The following is a 17,770-nucleotide window of genomic DNA, read 5'->3' as shown; positions in this document are numbered from 1 at the left end:
AGCAATTGTTATGGTTTCAAGGCAATGTGTTTGTGTTTTACTTTCACGGTGTAACAGGATGCAGCGGTAAATGTGAAACGTAGCATCATCGCTGGCAGTGGCAAGTCTGACAAATATCTGCCACTGTGTTTTCCAACACACATTATTGCCACACTGAGCCATTGCCTTTCATGAAGCAAAACAACTGGCTCATTTGTTTTTCCACAGAAAGTTTTTTTTTTTTCTCTTTCATGGCATATGTCTACACAGGGAGCCATAACAGTAGTAGGGTGGAATTCAGAGCTTTGTATGAATTGAGTGGTTAATCATTTCAATATTTGACCAAATAAACAAGACTTGATGTTTTAATTAAACTCATCTATTGAACATTAGTTTTGTCTAACGTCATCAGAAAAGAGTGTAATTTAAGTTTAATGTCATGGGCAGCAAAGAAAAGTGCACATCCTATTTAACCTCTGGTACAACACGAGGGCTTGTTTTTAATTAGCGCAGGCTAACAGGCTGACCTTGTGCATGCCACACTCACTTTAAATCCATGCTCGCTCAGATCGGTTACGCTCGATGTGGAGAGGGAATAGCCAGATCGCGTGGAGGAACTTAGATTTAATTTCCAAGTTTCCTTGTGAGAAACGCTTGAAGCTTTTAAAAGCACTGAAGAAGACTGTAAACAAAAGCCTAAGACTGTAAACAAAAGCCTAACAGTCACCAACCTAATAGGTGAGTTGTGCAGTCTTCAACTTTGCCCTCCTATAGATACAAAACGTGATATGCAACATAATGTATGTTTGATGGCAATCTACTAAATGCTTACTATACATTCTCTAATGGAATAAAGCAAAGACAACTGCAGGGTTCAGAGATTCACTCAGATTTTCACCTTGTCCTCAGATAGCCAGAGAGAGTTGGCTCAACTGTTTCAGCATGACCCTCCCCAACATGTTGTTTATTCCTTTTTTTTTAACCCCCGACTGGCATGACCATATGACGAAAGAGCTATTAATTGCAAAGGGTAAGGAGGTGTACAGTAGGCAGATGTTTTTTGCTTAGGGAGCATAGCCTTGGCAAGGAGGCATCACTTCCCAGCCGTCAGTATCACATTGGCAAAATCTTCTATGTCCTTAATGGCCCTCAATAATAATAGTCATCCATCAAACTGTAATGCCGACAAATAAATCTCTACAATGTAACATTTATGTCCTTGAGCAGTGAATGGCAGGCCAACACACCTTCCTTAGGTCTTGATTTTATTTATTGTTCTCTGGTTCTTGGGAGGTGGACTGTTCCTGGTTAAGAGGGTAAGAACTGCTTATCACCCCGTGGCACTGACCTGCTAATCAGCGCTGACGACGTCCATCCCGACAGCGTCTAATTTGCGGCAACGTCTAATTATGCTCTTTTTCCGGGACAATAACGTTCTTCCCACCCAAGGTCAGGGGCATGCCTGTGGACGGGTCTGTTAGCAAACATCTGTCCGACAGACTTCACTCTTGTGTCTTGCGTGTATGTAGCCGAAAAGGAGTCAATGGTCACCACAACGTTGATAGCTTGATAGCAGTCATCTTTTAATGGAACACCGCTACCACTGACCTTAACTAAGACTAGCGCAGAGAGTTAAGGAAGATAGAAGGCTGTATTGTAAAAACATAATCGCTTTGTCATTTCCGACTGCCTAGTGCTGTTATTATCACCACGTACCCAAGAAGAATTGACCAATTGTACTGATCCCCATGTGCCACAGATAACACTTCTAGAGAGAGCATATATGTGCTGTGATATCTGTAGATACAGTCCGCACATGGACATAAAGCACTTGGCCCCGCTTTGGTCTCTCTATCTCTTAGGCTCTATCTATGCAGCCGAACGTGAGGCTAGTGAGATCAGGTTACTATTTTTTGGAGCATTCGCACAAATGCAGTCTGTACATGGCCAGAGGAATCAGGAAATGACACATAGGTTGCTGATTGGCTAAAGGAAGAGAAATTGGATTCCCCCCAGACAGCGCCATCGGACTAACAAAACATAAGAGCTACCTTGTCTCAGGATGACGGACAGTGTAGGAGTTAAAGGGTGCATTGTGTCTGAAGGAGTAAAGTGAAAGGCTACATCCAGTGACACAGTTTCTTTTTAATTCGATTTGCCAGACCTTCCATAGTTTAGCGCACAACACAAAGGCTAACTTCAACACTTAATGGATTGAAAGTGGACAGACTTCTCAGCTGTTTATGTCTGCTTCAAAACACAAGTACAAACACAAGTATTGTATCAAAAAATACATAATGACACAACTTAATGTGAAGATATTATCCTAAAAAATATTTAACCACCCAACAGTCTATGTAAACCGGGGTGGAAATATAAAATGATGCTTTAGACTCCAAAATAGGCTGAAGAGTTGTTAAGTCTTTGGCCGGTCACTTGAACCGCCCTCTTGTGTGGTAATGTCACTAACACTGGGACGTAAAACTGACTGAATGCCAAGGAAAATAACATCAGTGTTTTTCATGCAGGTTTCTAAGCCTTCATAATGCTTGTGCTTAACTTAATCTACGATAGCAATTCCATGGAGGCTTTGGGTTTCTAGTATTGTTTAATGGCACTGTCTCACATGGTTGCGTGGGTTGAAATATCATGCCAGAAATGTAAATTGGAGGCTGTATATATGGCTGATTTATGGCTGTATATACGGCTGATTTAGAGCTAGGAGAGATTTTTGCTAGCACACTTGCATCACACTGCAAACTTTTCTGTGTGATAAGTGGAAAATAGGGGCTCCAAGTATTCTGAATGCGAGCCATCTCTGTGTGGTTTTCAAGACTGCCGTCTCTCTCTGGGTTCCGCCTTTGAAACACAGTTAAGACCTTTGATGGAGCTTCTCTGCCAGCCTCATGGAAAGAGAGGAAAGACGCTAAAGAGAGAGAGAGAGAGCGATGAAGGCAGACACCGAAGCTCGGGAGAGGAAAAGACAGAATATAAAACTTTGAATGTTGGCTGTATCTGGATGTTAACATCTTGTGGCTTTCTCCGCCTCCTCTACAGCAACTGTACGCCGCCCAACTTGCCAGCATGCAGGTCTCTCCCGGAGCCAAGATGCCTCCACTCCCGCAGCCCCTCAATGCCAGTGGGCCCATTTCCCCCTCCTCTCTGAAGAATGACAAGAGTTCCTCCAGTCCCATCACTCAAGTCAAGGTACAACCCTCAACGCTTTCAGCCCAGGCCTTGAGTAGTACTTGACCCAACTTCTTTTTTGTCCAAATAAATTAGTAACCGTACTGTTGTTACAATGCTGCAGTGTTACAGCGGCCTCCGACAGCTCATCAATCTGTGGGGCTTTAATAAGCCCTGCGTCTCTGTTTAACTGCACACACTAAACATTTGTGATACCAAAAATGCCACAATAGTATTACATCATACTGGGGGGGGAAGCTGACGACGAATGGCTTTTTATTTATTTTTTTGCCCTTAAGCAAATCAAAGGTCGGCTGTATTATGTGCTGCTGTATGGCGTGGTTCCACGAGACCTCAGTGGAGAGGAAAGGCCATATTCAGTACATCATCCCCACTTACCGCACTAATCAGAAACACACGGCCACTTGGAGTGGCTCAACTGAATAATATCACGATGGAGAAAGACCATAAATCATGTCTCGGTATCGCAGGACAGCGCTCCATGTTTGACTCGTGTACACATAGCAACTGACTTTTGATCACGTATACTCCATTGTAAACAACTTCAGACATGCTCCACTTTTTGGAGAATGAGATAAGACAAAACAACTGCTGGCAGGACAATTATAAATAATAGTATAAGTGGAAATCAAATATTTAGTGGCAAGCCTCCATATGTAGCCACAGTGGAAAATATATTTCCTTTAGTTTGGTTTGTGTGCTTTCAGCTTCACCGCATGACAAACTGTTATTGGCACAGCAATAACAAGGCCTTGGGGCATCCTATGTTTGAGCCATATGTTTGGGCAAGGAGGCTCTTGGGCTTTAAATAAGGCTGCCAACAGCAGCACGTCTTCATATACACTCAAATATTGCTTTTTGATGCACGTTTACTGTCGATCATGGCCAGCACATGTTCGGCATCATACAGTATGTATTGTAGTCATGCAACTCTGCTGTACTTGACTACCGGTATTTTTGAGAAAAAAATATTTTAGAGTGCATTCTAGAAATCCTTTTGGTATTTGGTATATTTGGTATATTTAAAGGCTTCCCTTTTCACTCTACCACAGGTTTGTACAAAGTATTTATTTTATGCCAGTAATGAGCTGTAAATGACAAGAGATGATGCAGGTATGAGTATGATGGACGTTTTGCTGATGACTGCTGCTTATCTCCCATCACCCTCAGTTGAAGCATGTACATCACCAAAAGCATTTACTCCTCCTCCGATTTCAGAACTACACGATTTGCTACATCACATTCAATAGTTTAGTGGTGAACATATCAAAGTATATAATAACAAGTATGCACCGATGAGAAAACAAGCTAATTAAGTCGATAATGTGAGTCGATGTGATGAATGGAACAGCTGTCTTTGATCACTGGCAGAGACGTTATCCGGTCATTATTTATTCTTGCAACTACAGTGCACAGCCAGTGAGGAGAGAGAACAGATGAAGATGTACAGACAGACAGAATCTGCTTTAATTAGTGTGAACAAAGGCTCTGAGCAACTGTGAGGAAGATCACAGTGGCACCGCTCGGCAAAAGGGAGGATGATGAGGACAGGAAAAGGATGAATCGCATTACAGTACAATGCTGCGCTTGCCTTAGAACAAGGGAAAAAGTCCAAATTGAAGGCAGGGGGGCTCGTTCACATGTGTCCTCTCTCATGCTGATTTGTATCCCTGCTACGGTAGGAGGAAGGAACACAGCCGCTCAACCTTTCAGCGCGGCCGAAGACAACAGACATGGTCAAGTCGCCAACTTCCCCGACGCAAAACCTGTTCCCCGGCTGCAAAAGCAACCCAAACAGTTTCGCTAACAAGGGCGGTATCCCCAGCCCGCTTGGAGGAGGTCTGGGACGTGGCTCCTCGTTAGGTAAGACCTAAAAAAAAATGGAACTTCACTTGTGGGAGGTTGTGAAGCACTAGGGATGAGTTCAAATTTCTTCTCTTCTCCTGCCTGGCCACTAAGCTTAGAAAGGAAATAGAACAATTCAAGCAAGTGACACGGGCCTTGTCAATTGTGAATTTTAGTATGCCGCATGCCACGGGCCTCTAAAAAATGGACAACAGGCCTTCGGACAACACTGACTTACTCAGTTTGTTTGTCTGTGCAGATATCCTGTCAAGCCTCAACTCTACGGCGCTGTTCGGGGATCAGGACACGGTGATGAAGGCCATCCAGGAGGCTCGGAAAATGAGGGAGCAAATCCAGAGGGAACAGTTGCAACACCACCAGCAGGGCATGGAGGCAAAGCTGTCTGCCCTCACCGCAGTCGGCCTCAACAACTGCAGGGTTGACAAGGTAAGACCTACCATTTGATTTATTGCTGATTTTTTCCTATTTTGTTCTTTTACATAATACATTACAACATAAGACAATAATAATGACATTCAAGCACCCCCTCACAAAAAAGAAGGCACAAAAAAACGCTAATGTTTTTCAGATTTTTCTCTCTGTTGTAAAGTTAAACAAATGCTGACAAAGTATTGTAAAACAGTCAAATGTTCTGCCTGTAATTCTGTCTTTACTGTTGTAAGCGTTAAGGGACCAAAAAATAAGTTATTTTAGTCATTATAAATATATAATTTTAATGGGCCGATTAATTGTTTATTGGAATCTTATTTTATTCATTTTAATCTGCCATATTGGAATCGACATCTGCCTCAAAAAAACGACATCGGTCGGGCCCTAATGTTTTTTTTTTTTTATACAATAGTGCTATATTCCGTTTTTCTAAACATGAAACAAAAAAATGTGGTTGTTTAGGGCTGAAATGGATAAACAGAATTTCAATGTATTTCAATGGGAAATACAGGTTTCATGCCAAGTAACTTGAGTACGAGCTTCGTCATGGAACAAATTAAACTCATAAGTCAAGGTACCACAGTGCTTCCAATTATGACCCGCCTTAAAAAAAAAAAAAAAAAATGGTGTGCCAACCTGTCCTATTTTAATCAACAATTCTGTCACCGTCTACACTTACTGTGCTATTTCTGCGGTGTCTGTCACCCTCACAACTTACATAGTTCAAACGCTGAAGTGGCCCTCAGCACAAACAATGTGTTTGTGCCAAAAACAAACCTGACCGACATTTAACATAGAATTGACACGTCATAAAACAATTATTTATTTAGTCCCTGTTGCTACACAATCTGTTTGTGCTGGCAGGGTAGACAAGGGTATGACGTGCAGAGTGCACGAGAACAACACACCTGTTGAGAGTTTTTGTGTGTGAGTGCTGTTAGTCAGGCTGTTTTACAGGCCTTGGGCCACTCGACTAAACTTAAAGACATATTCATGTTGTTATTCAGCTGTTTCATATTGCCAAATGATTCATAGTGGTGACTTGAGATACGAGTGATGAGGGTGGGTTTTTTTTAGATCCAAGCAAGTTGTTTTGCTTTGAATTGGCAAGCATTTGAGATTTGAGTGCTGCATTGTGGCAGTGAACTCAATTCAAATCACTTCACAATAAGCAGCAGCTCAGCAAATCGTGAAGAATTCTACAAAAAAAAGAGGCTTCAAGCTCTTGAATGCCAATTCCAGTTGTAGTTTACTGTCAAACTAAACATAAAACAAGGAGAAGTGCACTTGTCTCAACTAGTGACACTGTATAGAACATATTCTTGAAAAAAGTAATTATATTTCTATTATCACTTTTATTAAGTACACTATTATCGAGTGTTATTTTTCCTCATGCAAAAGAAAAAAATGTGGGATGTTTTGTGGACAGATAGCAGTGAACCATGTATGTGAGTGCCGCAGATTCACCTAGTAGCAATACATATATTTGGGTAATTTTTTTTTTTACATTTTGGGTGGGGGTTGGGAGGTGGGATGGAGCCTTTTTGAAGAGCTAATCCCAGTTTTGTCCCAAAAATTTTTGGAGTTATTTTTTTTAGCGGAGGTCAACTGTAACGTCATTGCCATCCATTTCAACGGAGAAAGAAGATTTGAGATAAGTTTTGAGATTCGAGCGTGATCATGGAACAAATCAAACTCGTATCTTATAGCACCACTGTAATGTTTTATTCAGGTCATTCGTACCTTGATGCCTCTTTTTCTAAAGTACACGAAAGTCGTGTTGGAAATCACCTAAGATAGTGCCTTTAATAAGAGATTAATCTTCAGAATAAATGGGACTTTCATCCATGTCCAGCGTGAAGGACTTGATGATGTCTGGCAGTGTACACATGTACGCGTTGAGAGTATTTGCTGATGTTGGTGTGAAGGCCGTGACAGGCCACGCCAGTGCCCGGTGTGGCCGAACACCACTCTGAAGTCTTTGCCCATTTTAAGCATACACGCAGCCCTCCGCGTCCCTCGATACAGGCAGGGGCTGCTTTGTAGCGGGAGCGTACACTCCCTGGGATTCCCTTTAAAAATATCTTCAATCGATGAGTCAATCAAGGAGAGGAGGGGGGTGGGGGGTCTGTCCTGCTCTCTTTAGCTTGATGCCACGGTGCCAGTTGGCTGCGAGGAGCAGGCAGGAACTGGGAGTGAGGCTCATTAATATTTCACTAACTAACACTTTTAACCAACAGTCTCAACTAGGTCAATGTATATGTTTAAAAAAAGAAAAATCATTGAATATCTATTTGGATTTTCCTCTCATTTGGTGTTTGGAGTGGGTGGCCGTCTGTTCAGGTGGCAGTCAAGTATGCTTTTACTGAAAGCTGTGCAACACCACTGAAAGGGGACAGCAGAGGTGGCCAAAGTACTCAAGCTCTGTAGGAGTACAAACACTTGTGTAAAATAAGACTCAGCTAAAAGCAGAAGTACTGATTCAACTCTTTAAAAAAAAAAAAAAAGTACTGACTGATATGTATTTAAATGTGTTTAAGTGTTCATAGACAACATTACAAGGAAAAATACTATTCAGAGATGTGTCTCTGTTTGAGGAGTTGATTTAATTTAGGGGTTGACTTTCTTTGTGTGTAAGTCACAAGACACAGTATCTTATTTCCTGAGTTGATTTTGTTCTTAATACTGTGGTGCCTGGCGATATGAGTGCTGAATGCTAACATAATGGAAAAAAACAAAGACGAGCTATGGAATAGCATCTATGTGGCGTTGTGATAACATTAAGTATTGGAATACAAATCGTGTGGCAATATATGTAGGCAAACAATAACAATACTCACCGGCATATGTATTCCTTATCCTGTTTGAAAATCGACTAATATTACTGCAGCTTACAGAGTCACTTATGGTATTTGAGGAAATCGTCTTTGTGCGTATCTGCATGACCGTATCATACTGCCTCACAGTCACCAAGTCGCGCAGCAGCAAAATCATGATGCACAAACTGTTTAGTTCATGACGTTATAATTAATTATTATGTTTTTTAAGTACAATATATAAGTACAATATTAATGAGTGATATATTCCTCATACATACTTATATAAAAACACGTCAAAACTGTTGTGTTTAAAGGGACGGCTGCAATGGAGTAATGGCATTGCCATTTATTTCAATGTTGTAAGATGATTTTAAATATGACTGATTTAAGTTACAAGCCCGGTCACGGAACAAATGAAACTCACATCTCAAGGCACCACTGTACACTGTATTCAACTTTTGGTTACAACCTATTTTCCTTGAAACAGTCTACCACTGTTCTTTCAAAGAAAAACAAAAACACATTACATAAGTGCGCAATTTATTTCTGTTCATTACATCACTCTTGTGTCTTTCAATGACACCTAACACCCGACTGCTTTGTGTTGGTGGAGCAAATCGTGGTGGAAATAATGTCACCTCGTATTTTTAGTGACAGCGGCCCCATTAGAAGGCTTTGACGTTACAAGGGACACTAATCAAGACTGCTCACAGATTGGGGCCATCACTGTCAACCTGTGGCTGCTATAAAAAATAGTGATTCAGCCTTTTGCTGACATGAGCCAACAGACTGGAAATGTTGTAACTTTGGTAAGTTTCACATTATGTGCATTCCAAGAAAGCGCCTCACCTAACTTACTGTCAATATGATGTGCTCTGTCCCACTCTCTTGTTTGCGTGTTTGTCATGGTGAGAGTGTTATGATCTGTGTTTTTGTTGTTTGTATTTGGTTTTGTCTCATGTTAGGTCTTGTTTTCTTGCGTTCATGTCTTGTCTTGCTTGTGAGGTTTTTGTTTTCACCTGGGGTCCGTTTCACAAAGCAGGTTTAGTGAAAACTCAGAGTTTGCTAACCCTGAAATGAGGTAAACTATGTCTTTTCCGTTTCAAAAAGGGAGGTAACTGTAACCAGAGAAAGAGGGGTAATTCTAGCCGGTTTCAGAGAGAGAGGTATCTTAAGCCCTCGGTCAGTTACCGCAGTAACAAACTCTCAGAACCTAATCTGGTCGGATCCAGGTTTATCTCAAAATTCAAAGAAAGACCAGGAAACAAAACCTTCATCACTACAAGAATCATAATGTGACGAGGGGAACATAAATTGTGACGACAACAACGGACTGACCCAGACTGACAAAAAACAGGGAACTAAATACAAACAAACTCATGAGACAACGGGGTACACCTGGACAAGATATAATTGGCAGGGGGGAGCTGATTGGTTAATATAAGAGACAGAGCTGACGCGAATAGGTGGAGACAAAAACCCAACGAGCAAGACAAGAGAAGACATGAATATGGACCACAAGAAAACAAGACAAAACATGAAACAAAAATAGTCGACCCCCACATACTCACAGTTTGCATTTTCGCAGATAGATGTGTGTATATATACTTTTTCCCAATGCATTTCAATGGGCCTCAATTATACGCATATTTTTGCTATCCAAGGTGTGGCCCAGGCCCAATTCCCCGTGAATAGCGGGCATCGATAGTACAGTCCAAACAACAAAAACGCAGATCATGACAGAGAGTTTACAAGAAGATTGCGGAACGGTAACATAAATGGGATTAAGGAGAGGTTAAGATCATCCAGTGCAGCTGTTAGAGTGGGATATTAAATATTGATTTATCCCACTGTAATGACCGAGCTGAGGGGTGGGCTAAGTGCTCCTTCCAGATGGATCAATTCATCTTTTCATACAACGTGTGTCCGATCGGGACAATGCCTTCCTCCCTAACCTTTATCTGTGCAACTCCTTCGTTGCTGGCCACCGACGTAGAAGAACACGGTCGATCTGACTGTATGCACGGCCTTAACCCGAAGCCGTGTAAAATATTCATACTCGACAGGAGGCTTGTCTTTTTATTTGTCTGTTTTTACTATATCCCCTCAGTACAATAAAACCTTTTACAACCCTCCCGCAATTTATCTTTTTGAAATATTAATCCAAAGGTATTATTGTCTACTGAGCGCAATTACTTTGTTCCATTATTTACTCCCTCTTCCTCACCCAATGGAGGCTTTTACCTAGAATGCGTACCACTATGCCTCCAGTCACATACACGGGATCTGAAACCATTTGGAACCATTTGAATTGTTTTTCTCTATTATGTACTGCGGCTATAAACAGACATGCTGTTTTGGCGCGTCATGGTTGAATGACAAAACAAGCATGTATGTTTTTACTCTTACAATGACATCGTTTTACCATCATGATGTCAAAATAGGAAATAGAACTGGCCTAGCCACTTCAGTATACTTTTCTTTGTTCAATAGACAATAAATTCTACACAAATAAAAGCAGTACGCTAAATACAGATTTTTGTTTGTGCTTACCAAAACATTATTAATTGTGTTGTTTAATTTCTATTAAAGTGAATTCAGAGATTTGGCATTTTGGCGTCCCGCACAAATCCCCACTGCCCCACTACAGTAAATAACAACCTGAGCTGCCTAGTCACATAGTTAGCTTGTGAGCTAGCTGGTGGCTACTGCATCTCATTGAAGTATGGAAAGCCCTGTGCAGTCATCGAGCTAGCTCTGCCTAGACCTCAAAACGCAACTTGTCTTCGGATAGTCCGCTCGCCTGGCGGCTTTCATGTGCCTAATTGTCGGCCCTGAGTGTGCGCATGTAGCAGAGAGAAAGGCAAAAGAGCAATGATGGGGTAAAAAATGTCAGATGTGATAGCCTGTGTGTGGACTGAGACTTTGGATGATATTAGAGTGTCTTGTTGCTGCTCTGTAAAAAATCCCCACCCTGACCCTCTGAGATGTACAGTATCCCTGCCACCGGAGGCTTAAAGTGGATATATAAGTGTGTAGTGATGTGTATGCATAAAGAAGTTGCTAGACGAAGTAGCCTCCATCTTTCAGCGGTGTGTGGTTTCACACATTAAGCAGACACGCCTGCAGCGATAAAAAATAGAGACAACGCTTTGATTTTTCATGATTTTGAAGCGTCATTTTATAAACATGACGTTTTTTTTTTAATCATTCAATTTTGGCAGAGCTATTTTTCTGTGTGGTGTGTCAAATTTAGAAGACATTTATTTTCACTTGTCAATGACTTTAAAGCATTTTATTTTCAACAGCTGCATGGCAAGTAGAACAGATGCTGAGTAATTTTGATAACATTAAAAGTGTTGAGTAGAACACGTACACAAAGTAACAATATAAATGTTATCATTTGTTAGCATTTGCCTTTGTGATGACCCAGGGGTTCTTGTGAGATAAAATGTATTCCTATGCTGACATGTAATTCGCCCGGAATCAAAAGGTGAAAGGGCAGTATTAACCTATTGAAGTGGCCTTTTTGCCCTGGAGCACCTCCTCTCCTCAGTATTGATGACTACAATTGTCCATTTCCCCTATCTAAATCTCAGCCTGTAAATATTCAGATGGAGCTTACACTTCTCCTAACCTATTGCTTGTAATGGTTACACAGGTCCCGTCTGCCCGCATGTGTGTACATGTGTGTGCGTGCACGTGCGCTTGTGATGCCAGGGCTCTATTGAGGCAAAGCCCTCACAAAGACTTTGAATATAATCTTGTCTGGTCGGCCGCCCTGGAAGCAATTTTCTGCTCCTTTTCGACCGCTGTCTTGGAAATTGCAAAGCAAAGCGTTTTAGCTGCAGTGTAAATCCTTGGCATACAAGGCTTTGCCCATCCAAATTAGATTACCCCCGGCTCCCAGACTATGACTACGGCCAGCAAGTGCCATTGTGACATTGCTTACATGAACGCTTTGTCCAATTGTTTCCCAAAAGAATACAAAGAACATGATTGTGCCAGCAGGCATCCAGTATTTAGCTTATTCTCATCTGCTACAAACAAATCACAAAGGCCACGTCTTGGGTGGGTAATTTGGCAGCATCTGCACCACAATTTTTTCAACTCACCATGTAAAATACATGGTGAATTTCTGGTCCTCTGTTTGACCAAGAAAAAGAATGTTAAATTGTGCTCCCCACAAAGGACACGTGACAAAAGCTGTGGCCACAAAGTATTGTTTATGGTATGAACACAATGTCTAATGATTTTTTTGGGGTCCAGTTGTAAAAGGGCTTTTGGATATGCGCAACAAAGTGCCCAATACTATGACAATGATACTTTAAGAAGAACATGGATGATAGAACTTTGTTAACCACCTACTTGAGGCATTCTCAAATAGCAGCCTTACATTTCATTTGACTGACTTAATTGTGTTGTTAGCACACACAGGTAACATTTGCAACTTTTGCATGATAATGATAATAATAATAATAATGCCAAAAGTAGTACATAATACCAACTAGTGTTCGGACTGAGACAGCGCATATCTGTGTGTCAGGCTACATTTAAGAGAAATGTGCGGCAGGACTGTCAGAATAAAACATGCGGTTGGATGTTAAAATGTACTGTAGTCTAAATGAAGACAAGTTGTTACTCTAAAAAGAGTTTTGTGTGCCATATTGAAAGACGTTAGTGTTTTATTTGAACAGTATTTGTTTAAAATAAAACCTTTTCATCACAATTGCAAGACACAATGCCATTGTCAAAATCAGTATCGGTGAGTCCTCAAACGTGTGCTCGTAAAGTAGTATCAGTGCAAGTTACAATTTCGCTCAACAAGTAACTAATGATCATTATTAGCTATTTTTACTATCCTGAGAAATATATCATGTAGTAATTTTCAGAATGCAATTTCAACTATAAATAAACAACATAAAAATAATTACATTTGCATTACGGACCTTTTAGTAGCATTAGACTTTGTGTCAGATTAAATGCACGCTTCAAATGATCACTTAAGGTTCAGAGTTTGACCTTTCCTTCTTCCACAAAAAATAGCAAAATAAGTCATCCTGAATAATGCAACTCTATTCTTTTATTAAAAACAAACAATAAATGCCAAATTGGCAGCAAGCCCAGGAAATGTTTAGCTCCCCTTCTCTTACACAGTTTAGGCCCCTTAATTTAATGGAAAGCCTTGCTTACCCCTTTCTGTTTTAAACAAATGAGGTGATGCCCTACAGTGTAAATGCAAGAGGTCTCTTCTGCCATGTCTCCTCTCTGCGACAACTATCAACTAAGACAACTATCATGGAAACAGATGCCAAGCTTTTGTGGCTGCTACTGTTGATTCTGCTGCTGCCTGCATTAGCCCTAACAAAGGCAGAGCTGCGGCTTAAAAAAAGAGAGCAAGAGTCGGCATGAAAGGAACTGCGGGTTTACCGCATGGCTGGCTATGCTTAATGTTGAAATGGCTCAAAACTCTCCAAAACTACTGGAAGGCTGCAGGATTATAAATAACATGGCAACTGGTTACAATATAAATACAAACCAGATGAGCGCTGAGCAGCCTTTGTCTCCATCGAGACGTTTGCTCTGAGACGTCTTTTGAGGGCCGCAGACCACACTGATGACTGAAACGTGATCCACTCAACTCCATATTGTGGTCACCAAGCCTTCAACTTGCCTCACACCAGGTGTGCGGTATTACCAGAGCCACTTCAGCACATTATCAAACGCAAGTGGCTGTTTAGGGTTCTGCAGCTGTTAAAGGTCGCATTTATGGATATGTGATTGTGTTATTTTTCCATGAAAGAAAACAGTGCTGAAATTTTAGCCATAGTTTCCAAATGGTGGATAATCCGACTGTCTGATGTCACAGAGATTTTTTAAGCACAATACTCACCTTCAGATTTGGCCAAAAGTAACAGAAACAGAGTACACGTTTTCAAAATATTTTGCTGAAGCAAATTGCAAAACCAGCTACATATAATTAACACTTACACAAACCTAACTGTACACATTTAAAGTGTCAAATCTTAGTTAGATGGCCACTACATGCAGGGTCCTGACTTGGCAATGTACACTATTGGTTTTAGGCCAACCTCCAGTTAGGTATGTTTGATTTTTAAACAAACCCCACAGATGGATTAGCTCCACTTCTCTTAAGCAGTTTAAGCCCCCTCTTTTTAGGTAAATGAGGATGAGGGTTACATTTCCACCCCTGGACGTATCGGAAGGGTGGCTGGCTATTACTACTTGAATAGTGTGATATTAGATACAATGACAGCATGTGATTTGTCATTTGAGTCAACATTTCAGAGAAATGCGGCACAGCGTGATAGTGTGTGCTATACATTATCGCAAATTAACATGCATTCACATTAACATTCACTGCCAAAAACATTTTCATATGTCTTTCCACAGTCCAGCCATTCAATCCCAGGAACCTATTTATATTTTTTTCGATTTTATTTTCAAACAATAGGAAACAAGAGGGTCTGAAAATGTCTGGCAGTTAATTAATTAAGAATAAAAGTCTAATTTTGGATGAATACTTGGGCCTACTAAACTACCGTCTTTCATTGTTGGTCCTTATGGTGATACTTTGAGAGCTAAGTATTTCGAGGTGGTACTTGGTATATAAAGTTTGAGAACCACGGCTCCAGTGTAGCAACGTGTATAAGGTTTATGAATGAAAGCCTTGCTGATCTGCATCATAGTCTACCCCACTCGTGTGTGTTTGCCTCTCATCTGCATTTGAACTATCTCGGGCCATATGGCTTTGCCTATAGCCTGGAGCTATTTACAAAGGGGCTGAAGGAGTGTCAGTATTGGCAGTGTGTTTGCTTAAATATAGGGCAGGAGTACGCACAATGCACAGGGCCGTCCGCCACCCGACTTTGCCCAGAATACACCCTGTGGGCAGAGCAGCACATGTTCTGCGGTCTGCCAGATTAAAGCTCTCCTTACACCACTGACAAGAGCTCCTTTTGGCTTCCTTGTGCCCGACAAGTTCTATTCCTCCTCATGTCTCTTCCTCTGTGACGCACGTCTTCTCTCGGCGGCCTGGTCTGCAACCAACAAATACTGTATTTTAAAAACAAGCAGATGATAATGTGTTATTGTGCAGCACGGGGCGCATCTCTGTAAATGGAGTTGTGCCGGGGTGGAGCGCGACATGCTGAAGTCATTTAAGGGAGAAACTGGTGGCTTGCCAGCGGTCGTGGTCAATGTGAGAGACCAATGAAAGTGTTCGCTTTTAGCTTTTGTTTCCCCTCGTTTTAACGTTACCTCCTCTCATCATTTATTCTTCCGATTTAGTTGATCTGCCTTTTTGTTGTTGTTAATTTTAGCTTGAAAATTGTACGCCACTCCCCCTTTCCAAGATGTCTTTTATATCAGCAATATACTGCTGGGCTCTTCTACCACCCTCTCCCTGGCAAGACAGACTGCTTCCCCCGATGCTGCGTGTCCTTTGCTACTCCTCTGTATCAGAGTGATCAGTAAAAATTTAATGATACTATAAAATAATAAAAGTGCCATTAATTTATCACGGCACTTGATGCGTGGGCAATAAAGAAGCATTAGTTCAGTGAATATTTTCAAGGTTTAAAACAAAACCCTGATGCTGTGCGGACATAAATTATCACACAGTATAACCAATAAGTATATTACGCACAGTATATAAAATTTTATGGAAATTTGTGCTTCCATATTGCACTGGCAGCATGATGATAATTAGCATATCAAGCACAGGAAGGGTAGGAAAGTTACTCTGGCAAGACCTTCACATGAAGTATAAAAATGTTGGCTCCCATAAAGCATGATTTCTGTCAGATGTATGGGACAAAACCGCGCAGATGTACAATCTAATCATGAGACTCAACTGGTTATTAAAGTCCCTGTAAGGTGAAAACACTGTAAATGTCTTCTGAATTTAACGAACCACAGACAAGAGTGTTGTTAACAAACTTACCAAATTTGACTGGGTAAAAGAAATTGGCTAGTGAATTAAATAAGGGTTGAAAATCTGTTTTCTCTGCTCTCAGATGCTATGAAAGCAACTGTTAACTGTCAAAATAGCTATGACATGGAATAACTTCATCTGGGATCTTTCTTATGCCTCCACATACAGTAACTACGTTTGAGCTGCAAAAATATCTCGGCTTCAAGCCTCTGGTGGCTGGAATATAGCCCACCGGGTTGTTGCAGGTCTGTTCCATCCAGCAATAACGAGGTGTTCTAAAGTTGCCAGGCCAGCCCATAGCCCTCTTCCCACTCTTCCCACTTCCATCTTTTTCACCCTCATGCGCGCACTCATGGCCAACAATGAGGCACTCTAAAGCAGACACAGCGGACTATCTGTAGGGAAGATTCATCTGCAAAGGCTAGGCATAGCTAGCTAGCTAACTGCATGTCACAGTTGCACCCGATGATTGCTGATGTCAAGGCGCTCAATTTTTAAATGGTGGAGGTGAGACTCATGCCAAACTGTAAAGTGAATTTTAGCCACACCCCCAAAAAATCAGGAAAACTGAAATGGTGAAAAAGAGTTTTTAACTCTATATCGCCAAAATCAAGCACTTTATAGTTTTCTGTCTTTGCACATTTTCAGCAATTATCTTAAAACATGTATAATGTATTTAGAAACAAATCTCTGAATTTGCTTAGCAGGGTCTTTAATGAAACTTATTGATGGACGGTCCCTGTTATCTTCGAGCTTCTCGGCTCAACGTGATGCTTAATGATCATGACTTTATAAAAGGAGTTGATTGATCGTAAGGGACCAACCAAGCACACGGGAGGAACGACATGACGACTTTATTACAGAGACACAGCACCCGTGAACAGCGACTGTCCAAGTCGCATTTGAAGCAGCCCATTGCCCGCCCAGCTAATCAAACATCAGTCACTTTGTCAGCAGGCTGCTAGCTTCTTTCATTAAGAGTAATAATATAGCTGGCTGATGAATATACTTCCGCATGCATGTGCTGCTGTAAACAGGGCAGCACACTCAATCTTTTCATTACAAAGTGTTCATATGTCATCATTTAAAAACACTTTTGTAAGCAGAGGCACAAGTGCACAATCACTCAGATTGCCACAAATGTTGGTAAAAAAAAACATGTAAAGACAAATCATGAATGTTAAATTCTACCACAGTGGTGACTTGAGATATGCATTTAGCATACCGGTAAATGGAATTTGTTTTGACACAACACACTCATCTCAAATCATCTTTCCCCATTGAAATGAATGGGAATTGCTTTAATCCATTCCAGGCCCCCCTCAAAAAAATTGTCATATGTTTAAAAGAAAAAATAACATTCTACATTATTATGCTTCATAAAATCTTACATCAATGACAATTTGATATAATGTAAAAAAATGTTTTTTTGCCATAGTATTTTCTTCAATTTAATGGACATTGTGCTGTTCCTTCTTGTGTGTGCACCTTGGCTACCTGTGAGTAATATAGT

At 41.0% G+C, this 17,770-nt stretch overlaps 1 protein-coding gene across 5 annotated transcripts in view; it reads left to right on the top strand.

Moving 5' to 3' along the window:
* sox6 (SRY-box transcription factor 6) overlaps positions 1 to 17,770 on the top strand; it is a 155,250-nt gene that overhangs the window by 114,776 nt on the left and 22,704 nt on the right. For all 5 annotated transcript variants that reach the window (XM_086025553.1, XM_086025551.1, XM_086025550.1 and 2 more), the window contains 3 exons: positions 3,037 to 3,186; positions 4,869 to 5,049; positions 5,291 to 5,478. In XM_086025553.1, the coding sequence (XP_085881679.1) occupies positions 3,037 to 3,186; positions 4,869 to 5,049; positions 5,291 to 5,478 (519 nt within the window). The remainder of the gene's footprint in view (positions 1 to 3,036; positions 3,187 to 4,868; positions 5,050 to 5,290; positions 5,479 to 17,770) is intronic.

Source organism: Filicampus tigris, chromosome 3 (genome assembly GCF_054856515.1).
Source record: "Filicampus tigris isolate MCC_2025a chromosome 3, RoL_Ftig_1.0, whole genome shotgun sequence".
In the NCBI taxonomy this organism is placed as follows: Eukaryota; Metazoa; Chordata; class Actinopteri; order Syngnathiformes; family Syngnathidae; genus Filicampus; species Filicampus tigris.
Note: the sequence above shows the minus strand (reverse complement) of the source record. Positions and strands in the feature narration are given on the sequence as shown.